Here is a 13,784-nt window from a genome sequence, read left to right on the forward strand (position 1 = left end):
TTTTCCTCCAGAAGAAGGCTTATGCTGCCAGGAAAATCCGCTGGAGGACTAGAAAAGAGAATTATCAACTGGCACTAGCTTTGGAATTTGAAGCATTGGTAATGCAAATTTACTGAAAGATTAATAGCAGGTGTGCCAGTAATAAGACTTACAGGCACTGACTCAGGTACTTCTGGATCTGAAGTATAACTTCTTACACATTGGTCCTGGGCCAGCTTCTGAGGCTGGGAGTGATATGCAAGTGTACCTTGTAACTGGCTCAGATAATGCATTGGAGTCATAGGCACAACATTCTTATACATGGACTTTGCATTTTTTATTATAAAAATTTTGCAGTTTTAAGTTGTAGGCTGAAAACCAAACTGTAACATTATCTGACATGTTAGATGGCACCAGGTGTAGCTGCAAGATAGGTCCCATTGGAAAGATCAATGCCCCTCCTCGCATCTGGGTATGCAATCTCAAGATTACTTGTAGCAGACAGAGTACTGCCTGTGTTAAGTAAAAGCAAGAATGATTGGTGTCCTAAGGGTGTAGAAAGCAGGAACAGGCTTTGAGACCAGAATTTTTCTGTGAATGGCGAGTTCTTTATACCCCTGCCTTGGGAAGCTTAGCACAACTTTGGGAGCCAGATTTTTTTAAGTTCCTGGCTTCTGTAGCTCTTCAGACAAGCAAATCTGTTCATACAGCCCATGCTCCTGGTCAAAACAAAGGGCCCAAGGAGAAAAAGGAAGGGCGTCACAAAGTTCAGCAGAGTCTTAGGTGTTTCTGAGCTTAGGAAGATGTTCAAGTGGAACGCTGTTTGACATCTGACATAGCAAGGGAATTTTGATTTGGAGGTCTGGCTGTTAAGCTTGTGTGTTAATGTTACAGTAGGAGGATGTTGTGCAATGGGGCATTAGGAGAAGAAATACACGGGTTCTTGGTTGCGGGGACCAGTATTGTGGATGGCTACTTGCCGGATTTTTCTAGATCTGAGCAGCAGTGAGGTCAAGCAGTGTTAGTGTAACTGTTCCCTGGGGGAGGATGCATTTTTGCATTTCCTGGGCTACAGGAACTGATTTCTCATGGTCGGTGTGGGCAACTTACTGCTTCTGCAGGATGCATGTGTCTTGCAAAGACAGGAATATGCGCTAACCAATTGGCCAGATATTCTGATGGTGTTTTTTGCCTATCTGTGGCACTTGGTTCAGTTTGTCTGATAAATGGCAACAGAACTGGTGAACATCTGGTTAAGGAGCTCAGACCTACCTCTGTACACAAGAATTGTTTGTGCTTTTACTTGATAAAAGCTTGTTACAGGTAACCTGAATTTATCAAGTCAAAGCCCTAGTCAGTAGACACAATATTTTTATGAAATGCTTCTGACCAGCGGTGTGCTGAAGCCGGTATCTGGTATAACTGTATATATTGAAACTGGGTAAAGAAAAGCCATCAAACCAGGTTATCTTCCTGTCTGTCATTGTGGTTAAAGTATTTAGCTGACTGTCAGCCTCCTGGTTTGTAGTACTTGCATATGAGTCCATTTTCTTTCTCTAAGGAATTTTTACTTGAGTGACTTTCATCTGTTCTGAAACTGCTCCTTTTTCTTCCTCAGAGCAAATTTGATAACCTTTATGGTTGCAGAGAGTCCCTCATCGATGGCATCAAACGTGCTACAGATGTCATGATTGCTGGAAAAGTAGCAGTGGTAGCAGGTTATGGCGATGTGGGCAAAGGTTGTGCTCAGGCCCTGCGGAGCTTTGGAGCCAGAGTCATCGTCACTGAAATCGATCCCATCAATGCGCTGCAGGCAGCGATGGAAGGTGAGAACTGGAGGAGGTGCGGTGTGTAATGCATCTGATGGGCATCTCTGCATCTGAGTGCAGAGCAAGAAATGAGAGTTGGCCAAGAAAGTTTCAATGTGTTTCAGCCCTGTCCCTGTTGAGGTAGCGGTGACTCCAGTCTAACTATAGGAACCCTTTCCTTACAGTTAGGGAAGGAGTTTATTATTAGTATAGGCTCTTGAAGATGTGTTTGGAGTCAAGGATACAGAGACCGTAGTGGGGTAAGGCCCATATTTCATAATGCTGTAATCCTGGTTTTGAATGGATTTGTTATCTTCACATTGTGCAACTCTCATCTCCCGTGTGGGTGAAGACTTCGCTAGAGTATCTCTCCAGTAAAACACCAGGCCTTGCCTTCAGTAGATGTTTCCGAGAGCCATGCCATGCTCTCTGCCTTTCCAGCTGTGCTCGTGGCATGCTCTGGAAGCTGTGCTCCTCTTCTGTGGTGCCTCATGTAGTGGTGGTTCTTGGTACCAGTTTCTCCCATTTCTGTTCACACCTGACTAGAACCTGCAGGTGTTGTGGCTGCATTTTCCTTTGCAAGCTTGACCCCCTGAATCTGATCTGAGTGCTGTGCCAGATACTACACCTATGGACATAAGACATTGAATGTCTAGATCTATAAATTGGAAGCAGGTGAGGGATAGATATTTTTGTTGGTATTTAGCAAGATGAGTGTGCCCACTACCTTGCATCCTCCACAGGTCAGGTGTTAGCACAGACTTATCTTACTCATTCTTTCTCTGTACTTTACTTGTAATATTGTAGCCCATTTTTCAATAATTGCTGGAGTTTGGGTAGAGGAATAACTTTTTCTCTTTTCAGGTTATGAAGTCACAACCATGGAGGAAGCCTGCAAAGAAGGCAATATTTTTGTTACCACCACTGGCTGCACTGACATTGTTCAGGGCAGGTACGGTCTAGCCTCTTGTTCTAGTGAAAGCATACCTGTGCGGTTAGATTTTTGTAACACAGTCGTAAATTGTCAGCAGCATGGCGAGGTTAGCACAGTCTCATTTCTGGACATCAGGATTTAGCATCAGTTTAGTGAGAAATTGGGACCTTGGTCTTTCAGTTCTGTTGGATGTTGCCACGTTACAATTATTCCTGTCTTATAGCATGTAATGATGGTGAAACAGAAGGTGTGGATGGGTAGATTGACTTTTGGAGAATCAGAGCATCAGGGCTAAGTTCTGTGTTAGAACAGATAAATGTGAATGGAAGAGGAGGTAGGTAAATGTTGAAAAGTAAAGAGTGAAAGTGATTCCATCTGTGAGTACACATAGCAGATTTGAAGCTAGCCTGTTCTCAGTAACCCTGCACGTTTTTTTATCACCTCTTAGATCTCAGTTTATAGCCCCTCCACTCTACAGAAACTCATTCCTGTCTTTTGCCATTATGAATGTACATATTGTAGTGGAAGGTCAGATTTAGTGAGAGGCGATAAGGCCATTAGTCTCTAGAGGTGTAAAACCGCTGGAAGAAACTTAAAAGTCATGAAGATAATGATTTCTTCTATGTAGGAAAGAGAATAACTGCAGGTGTTTTAGTTCTGACCAGTTAAACAAACCAGTTTTACTTTCCATACTGAGAACATATTTTCTCTCAACCTCTTATATCCTTGGGAAGTGTTCGCTTGAGGTTTTTTTTTCTGGTAGACTTCACAAGCCTGGAAGTTTACCAGACCTACACATCTTGAGAGTCAAATGCCGTCAGTGAGCCAGGCACTTTTCATTTCTCCTTGAGCAGAGCTACAGACCAGAGCATCTTCTGGGGCTGAAGAAGAAAAATTTCTTTGTGCGTTAAGTTTTGATGATGATTTTTTTATTTTGCAGGCACTTTGAGCAGATGAAGGATGATGCCATAGTGTGTAATATTGGCCATTTTGATGTGGAAGTCGATGCAAAGTGGCTGAATGAAAATGCAGTAGAGGCAGTGAATGTTAAACCTCAGGTGAGACAGCCCTTGCACAAGCTCTCCTGCTAGAAAGAAGCAACAGCTACTTGGTGTCTGTTTCCAGAAAGGGGGGTATTTCTCTTGAGGTATTTGGTGTTTCCAACTTTCTTGGAAGCCAGTGTTGCTCCGAGCTGATCGGAGTGGAGATCTTGCTCTGCTCTTCCCCATTTAACCTAGAACAAGCTGCACGTCATGTGCTTGTCTTGGTATTAAAGCAATTGGTTCCAGCCAGTGCCCGAGTGTACAGCGTGGACTCTGGCGAGAGGCACCGGGTATGGACGTATCCATCTTCCTGTGTTCCTGCTTCCTTGACATGCAGGAGCCTGCCCCTGAGTGGTGGTTGTCTAGGCAATTAATCATGTCAAGTTCATTTCTTAGAGGAAGTTAGCTTTGATGTTTGGGGTATGGTAAGGAGGTATGGAAATGTGCTTTCTGAAAGCCATGCCATAACTCAGTTTCAAAAAGCAAGTTAGATGATGAATGCAAAACAGACCATGAGAGACCATATAAAATTTCTTAAGCACAGAGCCCATAGATTGCCTGGTGGCTGATCTGAATTTCCTCTTGGGAAGCTGCTTGCTCATATGCTGCCCTGCACCAGAACAATTTTGGTCCTGGTGCGGAGTGCCAGGATTGGATTGGTTGAGTCTCAAGGAATTCTCTTATGGGGTTCTTTTAAGGTTTGAAAAAAATCGCACCTCTTTGTTTACAAAGCTTTTTTTTTACTGAGAGATTGAAGCCTCAAGAAAGGCCATCTGGAGCTTTGCCAAACTCAGACTTCTCTTCCTGACTCAGTGGCTTAATTTCAGAAACCTGTGGAGACCAGAAGCCTGTGTGTGGGCAGACAAGGCGAGATGTTTTACCCTTGCTCAACTTGCATTCCCACCATGTATTTACTTCCAGTTGTGGCTGTAGCTAGACAGGAAAATAGGGATCTAAAATTTCAGCTTTTTGGCTGTGTGTCCTAAAGCAGAGAAACAAAGCTGAACTAAATCAAAGCTGTTTTCACCAGCATGGAGGGAGAACATCACATAAAGCAAACCAGACTCTCCCTGACTTGGCATGGGACTTCTGGTTACCTTTGGAAGTGGGAGTGTGCTTGCTGATAGCAGGGTTCTGGGGCAGGTTTTCTGCTGTTTTAAAAACGTCACACCCAAGCATATGTCTTAGATCTCAGTTTGCCTTTCCAATTTTCATAATTCCCCTGTGGCTTATTTGCCACCCACATCAAGCTCTTACTAAGCAGTTGTGAGTTTGCTGTTGGGATGTTCTATGTGGGCTCAACTAGGTGTGAAGTTATATCCTCAAGTTCTCACTACATTCAAGTCTGTTCTTGCCTATGACCTTAGTGTGGAGCTGACTTGGCTCAACAGCTCTTTTCCGAGAGCAGCTTGCAGCTAGCTGCTTGCTTTTTGGTAGCTCAGGTTTTAAAACTAAAACTGGGACTGCTCAAATAGTAAACATAGAAGGCCAAATTGGATCTTAATATGGTAACATACAAAATACCTGCACATGGCTGTTCTAATATGGCTCTTAAAGTCCGTATGAAAACTTCTAGGTGTCACTGTTGGCAGATGTAGTAGTCACTTTGTCTTCATGTACTCTGTACTGGGGGAGCCAGTCTGTCACAGATGTATTGGACGCAATGAGATGCAGTCTAATCCAAGGTGTGAAAACTGTAACAAGTTTCTGGTTAAAAACAGATTATCACCTCTTTAAAGGGATGGAATTAGGGTTAAGGTCGTCTATATGGTTTAATGCTGAATACCTGCCTCCTACCCTGAATCTCTCTGGTCTGTTATATAAAATGCTGCTGTTGCAAGCAGGAGGTTGAGTGAGCCAAAGGTGGAACCTGCTTATAGAGCAAAAGCTGTGGAAATAGCTGCCCGGCATGCTGTGGGTGCCACAAACATGTATGTTTAAAAGTCATTAGCTACAGTTTGTAAAAGTTGTCTCTGACAGCCCTCAGTGGACCACCTCTGTCTCTCCCTGATCTGCAGATAGCTGAAGCTGAGAGGATTTACTAGGGGAAATAGCACTGCATCCTTGGGCTGTTCTCGCACTCATCCTGACCCATCTTCTGGTTACCACTGGAGATGGCATGTGCCTAGAGGTAAATCTCGTCTTACATGGCCATTCCTTGTGTTTGAAGCTTTACTGAAGTGAAGATGGCCTTTAGACTTGTATACTTGAAAGCCCACTGTTGACTGGTTGTTGACTCAAGTTAGTACTTGGGTTTTGTTAACTTCTAGCAGTGAATCTGAAGCACCGTTAACTAGTTTGAATCTCCAGTTGAAGTCTGTTATTGGTGTATTTGATGCTATATGTAGCTATACTGTGCTAGTGGTATACTTCTATGCTCCATTTTGTGTCTGTCTAGATTTCTTATACCTAAATACTTCAGCATGACAATGTGAGGAGGTACCTGCTGAGTAGGTGTTAGGTGAGCAAGTTCTGCTATGTACTTCATTGTTCTTCACGATTTTCATTCTCCGTGCTCTTTTACCTGGCCTGATTGCAGTGGTGGCTGGGCAGTTGAGCAGGACCAGACTAATACATACATGCATCCCAAAAGCTTACCCATTTCAAAAGGGAGGTGCGGGGAGCCCCTAATTCCATGCTTAACACAAATTAAAAAACTTTGAAGTAGAAATTTGGTGAAATGACTTGAATCTTCCGGGATGTGCTAACTTTAGGTTTAGAAAGAAGTGTCCAGGAGGTATCCTGCAGCTTCTGCCCCTCACCACCTGCACAGAAATTCCTCTGCATGTGTTGGGACCTTGCTCAGGGCAGCAGTGATGAGTCATTACAAGAAATGGATAGAATTGCTCTTACACTGAAATTTGGGAAGGAAATGATCAGTCTGCGAGTTAGGTTGTTGCGGATTTCTCAGTTTTGTTGCTCGGATTCATGAAAGGGACACTTCTGTGGTCATCTTGTCCCCAGTCTTACCAGGGGGGACCTCAAGGGGTGGTCAGTCCTGTGCTAAAGGTGTGAGATCTTGCACTTGTCCTTAGAATCACGTATGTTTTCTCGCATCAGTGTTCTGGGTGAGGTTTTATAATACGAAGTACCAACTCTCTAAATACTCAGTTTTTATTAAGATGTGACCGCTTTTCTTCTATGTTCTGTAGCAGGGAGGGGAATATAGTACAAGGGCAATAATCTCAAACTTCCTGTGAAGACATCTGTTTCTTTATCAGAGGGTTAATACCAGAGCTGATGGTTGCTAGACTTCAGCTAGAGGTACAGAGTAATTGTGAAGATGTCCAGCATGGTGGTTTTCCGTACCATGTGGTCTCCATTTACAAGTGGTGAGCTGGTCTAAGACATGTTCAATAGTTGGGAAAGGAACTTGTGCCATTCTGACTCATCTGTTGTTTCTGAAGTACAGCTGAGGAGGAAACAGGCTTATTACTGAAAAGCTGGCAGGTTGTTCTGAACATGGGTTTGCACTGCAGCCCTGCTCAACTGCGTCCTGGTATTGGAGACTGGTGTGTAGCACAAGCTCAGCTCTAGAGGGGAAGGAAAGGTCAGGGTGGGATCAGTGGACTTTGTCTCTGAAAGTAAGTTATTCATGCGTCATGGAGTGTAAGGAAGTGTAAAGCAGACAAAGTCCAGAGCAAGCGAAATGCTGATGGGGAAAGGGAGGAGGCATTTGTCTAAGCGTGGAGATGAACTTAATGCTTGGATAACTCGAATTCCTTGAGCCTATAGATGAGATGTGTTTTCACAGTACCAACTTATGCCTCTGTAAGTAGTGCAATGCCACTACTATTTTGTATTTCCTTCTGTGCAAAGACATTAATTTGCATTTTCTGTATTGCCCTGTGCATTGAATGAGTCATGTCAGCAGATTGCCAGAGATATGTGATTCCATGCACAAGCCAGCAGCTTTCCAGGTGCAAGTTGTGTAAATATTATATAGATACAGTATCTTGACACCACCCATTCAGACTTCAAAACTTAAATGCTACTTAACTGCTACCTTGTAGTCAATCCATAAATACAACATTTAATATGAGTACTATTGTACCTGTTCTCAAGGTTTTCAGTGTTCTGCTTTCTGGCTGCTTCCTTCTTTGTTTCATTAATTCCTCCCATAATCTTATGATAGCCCATATGGTAGTTTTTGGGTGAACAGAGTACTGTCACTGGTGGTCTGCACTGGAGAATCTGCACCCATAAGAAATACTGTAACTGCTCAGTAGAGAGCGTTCTTACTTAACCCTAGCTTGCTGTACTGCTCTTGGACAGGAAAAATTAAGAATGTTATTTAAGGCTTCTGTTTGAGGTGGTTACTGTCTGCGTATGTTGTGCTGAAATCACAATAATCTGTTATGTGAACCCAAGAAGTAGAAAATAGTGCTGTGACCAAAGCATAGCTGGGGAAGACAGGTAGAGGCACAGACCGGCTCTGAATGCAAAATTCCTGTTCCAGTACAATGGTTTCTACTGGTTTACTTACTACACCTCTGCTAGGGACCTGCAGAAAGATGTTTTGTCAGAAGATGGTATTGTTACAATGAAGGCTTCATCCCACATGGTTTTTTAACTTACGGGCCAAAGCTTTAAGAATAAAACTGAGTGATGTGTGTTTTGCTTCATGTTAAGTAACTTTTGGGACTACAAGTATAAATACAGCTGTCCAGAGGGACCCTTGTAGGTCTCTCACAGTTGCTGTGCTATGACAGCGTAAGACCAATGGATTTGTCTAAAGCATTAACCTTTGTCAAAGTTGGTTGCTGATTATTTTAAGTCTTTCCAAAGGCTTGCCCTACTGCCATGTGCTTGGTGTCACCTGAGCAATAAATACCAGTGAATACTGAATATTCGTGTAACTTACAGGCCGTATTGGCATTTCATTGTGGGCTTTAATATTGTAACCTCCTGCGAGGTGAAGGCAGAGGAGAGAATAGCCAGTGGCTGGTGGAAAAGAGAAGCAGAGTTAGCTTTAGCATTGCAGGAGCCCAATCTGGCCCAGACAGTTGAGGCGCACGTTAAGTGACGCTGTCTCCTGAATTGTGTGGGACTCTCTCTCACAGCTGAAGACCTGTCTGCTTAGCCTGTCTGAGACTTGATTCTTTGTGCAGAGTCCTATTGTCCCCAGCACAGCTTGGAAATCTGTCTGAGTGGAGGACCATGTCTTTGGCCCCCTGAGAGCAAAGAAGGGTACACCAGGAGCTGGGACAGCTGTTCGTTGCACTGTAAAGCCTTGATGAATGGAAGTGGGAGGAATTACAGGGGAGCAGTTTCAGCAGGCTGAGAACACCGGCTCTTACCTGCTGTGTTGGATGCAAAGGCTCTGGACTGTTGCATGCAGGATGTTTCCTCTTCTCTCCACACCAGTTGTTATAATGAGGCATATGAGCTGTATTTCACTGCTGGCAGCATGCTCTCCACAGCCAGCTGAGACAACACGCATGTGGAAAAACTAGAACTGGATAACTGGTGAAGTCTGAAGCAGATGCTAAGATTTGTGTTGAGTGAAGGCCAGAATAACTACAGGCGTTGCAAACACTGGCTGGGAATTGAGGGATGACTCGATTGTAATCAAAGTCTGTGTTACAAGCCCGCTGCTGAATTGTTGACATGAGAAGAAAGCCCTCCAAGCTTTGCATGATTGAAAATGCTCTATTTACCCTGACATCACACTACTCTTGATTTTTTTTTTTTTTCCCCACCCAGGTGGATCGCTATACACTGAGGAATGGCCGTCATATTATACTGCTAGCAGAGGGCCGACTGGTCAACTTGGGCTGTGCCATGGGTCACCCAAGCTTTGTTATGAGCAACTCCTTCACCAACCAGGTGCTGGCCCAGATCGAGCTGTGGACCAATAGTGACAAATACTCTGTTGGAGTCCATTTCCTGCCAAAGAAGGTGAGTGAGAGTAGCAGAAGGATGCAAGCTTGTAAGGAAGCCAGCTTCAGGTGCAATTATGTAGATTTATTTTGTTTGTGCTTGAGTTCATTTTCCCACTGAATGTTGTTGCAAGGAGCTGCTGTCCCTCAGTGAATGCTTGGCTTTGGTCGTGCTGAGTCTGAAGTGGGCTGTTTTTCATGGATAAGCTGTTGTGCAGAACTGAGACTTGTCTGTCAGTGTGATAGGAATGTCCAGTTACTTTTTGGCTTCACCTGGGGCTCTTACCTAAGGTGCTGGGAAGTTCTGTGCTGCCTCAGCGTAGTCAGGGAGCTTCTCTCAACCAAGTTGTTCCTTCTGCTGAATGTCAGCATTCACAGCAAGCTTTCACATGCCTATCCAGCAGCAAAGTCTAGTGGGGCAGAGTTGAGGCTGGAGTGAAACTAGGAATTGCTTTTACTGTGGTTGATAGAGTCTGGGTCCCATTTGGACCTGAGACCAGATTATCACAATCTGGTCCTAATAGCTTCACAAAATATTCATGACAGATTCTCTTGGGTTTCCCTTTAAACTTATCTCTCTGCATTCTTTGTTCTTGGAAAAATCTGGATCATGTCACAACTTACAAATTCCTTTTATAAAAATAACCTGGTTTTAATTTTCCCAAACAAGTGTGAGAATGTGGGGTGGTCATTGAAAAAGATGCTGGAGTTAAATCCCACTGCCTCTGAAATGCAACCAGGTGTGAGACTAAAAGTGAAAATACTTCTCATTTGGGAAGTAGAATGTGTATGTTTGGGCTTACTTATGAAGTGTTTGCTGAAAGACTTAAGCTTCCAAAACCAGCTGTTCAGGGTGAAGCAAAGCATACCAGAAATACAGTGTAGGAGTTGATCAGCAAGCTGACACATAATCATCTGCAAAGGAGAAGTTTTGTTGACAGTTCTCTCGAAAATGATAGTCCAATGTTGCTAATAAAATGTGGCTTCATACTCTTCCTGAATAACAACTTTTAGTAAGCGTACTTGAACTAGAAATGAGAAGTAGTGCCCAGCTCAGTGTTGCATGGTAGTGGAGCATATGGCGCAGTGATCTTTGCAGGCTCATCTGCTGTGACGAAATGCTCCTTTCACCCTATGCGCTCCATAGAGCTATTTCAAAGAACAAAGCAGTTTTCTTGTCAGAACTAACAAAAAAACGGGTAGAATAGCTTTTTTTTGTGATAATTTTCTGCCTAGTATCTTATTCTGTGTAGTAGTTTTGAGGTCCAAAGGTGAAGTTTAAGAATTACCAAGCAGCTTACACTGCACATTCTTTGACTGCAAGAATATTGCTTTGATGATCGACTGTTATGAGCATGCACACGTTTCTGCAGTGTGTTCCTGGAAATCTAGGCAAACTGTTGTGTCCAGGTTCTTGGCTCCAAAGCTGTCCATTGTTATGCTCAGCTGCCTGATTTTAAGGTAAGAATGTCAGTTTACCTTCATCTAAATTTGTGTACCATTTTATCTAAATCTCAAAGTCCCCAAGCTGAAGCGGCTGTGAAGAACTTCTCTGCTGCAGTTTGAGAACCTGATCTGGGAAGTGTCAGGGACTTAGCTCTTTTCCAAGTGGGTGTAATCTGTCACAAATTTGCTGGAAATGCACATATCAGATCTTCACATGTCAGTCTAGCTAACCAGATATACATTCAATTTCTAACCTTCCTTTTTTCAGGCAGGATATACTAAGCTTAAATACTTGTTTCACTTCTAAACGCAGTCCTTCCAGTTAGGTTTTCTTTCTTTTGTGATTTTCCTGACTCTTGTGTAGTGTTCAGTAGCTTTCATGGTCCGCCTCCACATTCTTCCACTGCTTTGTCTTATGTTTTTAATTTTGTCTTGTACATCTTTGGCCATGTTAGTTCCTAAGAGGTGTTGGCATTTCCGTATTCCTGTGAGCAGGTTGAGATGCAGTGAATACTCTGTACTGGTGCAGAGCTTTACTTGGTTTGTTACAATGGGATTACTTCAGAGTAGTTGCTTATCACCACACTCCCTTTGAGTGGGAAACGTAGGCCTGGTTGTTGAATCATTTAGGACATGCTTGTTCACACAAGCTGAAGATCTGGCCCTTGATTGTTTTGTTGATATTTTGCCCTTCAAAAATATTGCAACATTTCACATCTATTTAGCTAGTATGGAGGGAAATACCACCAGTGTTTCCCGTGCTGCTGGACTTACCTTGGTTCTGTTTCCTTAGCAGTGTTTAATTGTATTTTGCAGGAATTGCAAAAGGTGGTCAAACTTGTCCTTCTGTTCTAACTCAGCAGCACCCGAATCCCTTCTTAGTGCTGTCCTTTCTATCTTTGAATGTCCTTTATGGCTATACATTCCACTCGAGTTTGCCATTGTACTGTTTGTTTTCTGACTCTTCTGTACTTATCTCCTGTAGCATTTAACTGTCTTGTAACTTTACACATTTTTCAATCCCTTGAGTTCTCATGTCTGCCTGACACTTCTGGGATAAAGAAAGCATATCAACATATTTCTGAGCCCATGTCCTACAGCCCGCCTTGGCTTTATTCTTCATGAAGACAATGCTAATAGATACCGATATTCTTGCTGAATTAGTGATTTTGGAATCAATTTCTTAATACATGTTCTCTGAAGATGGGATATCGGAAAGGAGATGCTTTTTTTCCCCAGTATTATAACTTATCTAAAATTGTAAGATGATAGTCTAGTATGCCCAGGTGTCTTTGTAGTGGAAATTGACTGGGGTTTTACTGGTCTGCCAAACTGGATATTCCTATCTCTGAATGGTTTCATCTCTGTTCTTGTTGGATGGATGTGAATGTGTAAATGAGATTAAAATGGGCTTGATTATATAAAGTTGTCTGTTTCACTTAAGCTTAACTTGACTCCCTCAAAAGTATGAGAGTTTTTCCACCTGAATGCAGTTTTGTGCTCAAGGCAGATGAGTCTGTGCTCAGGCAGGTGAGGGATGTTGGTATGTCTCACTGTTCTTCAGTGTCAGTCTGTTAAATCCTCCTTGGGACTGTTGTTGGTTTTCACGTATTCATTTGTCACTGTTGACCGTGACTTCCTGAACTGATGGGACTCTCTGCTAATATTCTTGTCTCAATATTTTGTTTTCCAGCTGGATGAAGCTGTGGCTGCTGCTCATCTGGATAAACTGTGTGTGAAGCTGACGAAGCTGAGTGACAAGCAGGCCAAATACCTAGGCTTATCAAAAGATGGGCCATTCAAGCCAGACCACTACAGATACTGAGCAGGTGGCACTACCCAAAGACCAAAATGCAGGGATACAACCTTCCAAAGCTCTTGTGTGTGCTGGGCTTCGGAGAGCAAGCCCTTTGCTATATTTCTCTCAGTGCTGCAGAACCTTTCCCGTTACCAAGGGAGCTTCAGGGCCTAATGAGTTACTGAAAGAGGATCACTCTGACTCTTGGAATTAAAATTGGTTACTTAGCTAATGTCCTGGTGAAAAGGATGCTATGCACCTTTTATTGGCTTCTAATGTCCCAATAAGGGGATCAGGACAGAAGATTGCTAAATGAAATTGCCTAGTGTTGTCAAAGATGTGGCTGACAGCCCCTTTGAACAGACTAACCAGTAAGATGGGGAATGGTTTCTACAGGGAGACGCTTTCTGCCATGCCCTGCTCAAATTAGATGAATCCTGTTAGAAGGCTGGCAGTGTCAGGCTTCTCTCCACAAAGGTGCCCTAGCTGAAGTGCATGTTGTGGAAACTGGGGGAAGTAGGGAGGAGTAGAGGTTGCTTGGTCTCCTTCCTGTAGAATCAACTTAACCTCCTACTTGGAGATTAGAGCTTGAGTTTTTTTTCTGGGTTAATTTACTCCATTGATTTTGGTTGGAACAAGGACCTTTCTGTGCTTCTTCCATACCGACTGGAGGCAGGGTGAGGCAAGAGTGACTCTTTTTTAGCAGCCTTGTAGTGTGTTGTGAATGACTGAGAAGCCACTGAGGGGATGGTTAGGTTTAGGGACCTTGTTTGATCCTCTGAAAACACCAGTAGCACACTTCTATGCCCAACTTGATTTTTCTGAGTTATGTCTGCTGTATCTTGTTCGTCACTGACTCAAAGTGCTTTTATTAAAGATCTGACTGTGGCCTGA

General features: G+C 43.2%; 1 protein-coding gene across 1 annotated transcript in view; it reads left to right on the forward strand.

Moving 5' to 3' along the window:
• The window catches only part of AHCY (adenosylhomocysteinase), a 30,039-nt gene extending 16,255 nt beyond the window's left edge, over positions 1-13,784 (forward strand). Inside the window, exons 6-10 of the mRNA XM_075438504.1 lie at positions 1,598-1,805; positions 2,652-2,739; positions 3,662-3,779; positions 9,471-9,665; positions 12,786-13,784. Of these exons, the coding sequence (XP_075294619.1) occupies positions 1,598-1,805; positions 2,652-2,739; positions 3,662-3,779; positions 9,471-9,665; positions 12,786-12,917 (741 nt within the window). The 3' untranslated portion in view covers positions 12,918-13,784. The remainder of the gene's footprint in view (positions 1-1,597; positions 1,806-2,651; positions 2,740-3,661; positions 3,780-9,470; positions 9,666-12,785) is intronic.

The sequence above is a fragment of the Opisthocomus hoazin genome, chromosome 18 (assembly GCF_030867145.1).
Source record: "Opisthocomus hoazin isolate bOpiHoa1 chromosome 18, bOpiHoa1.hap1, whole genome shotgun sequence".
In the NCBI taxonomy this organism is placed as follows: Eukaryota; Metazoa; Chordata; class Aves; order Opisthocomiformes; family Opisthocomidae; genus Opisthocomus; species Opisthocomus hoazin.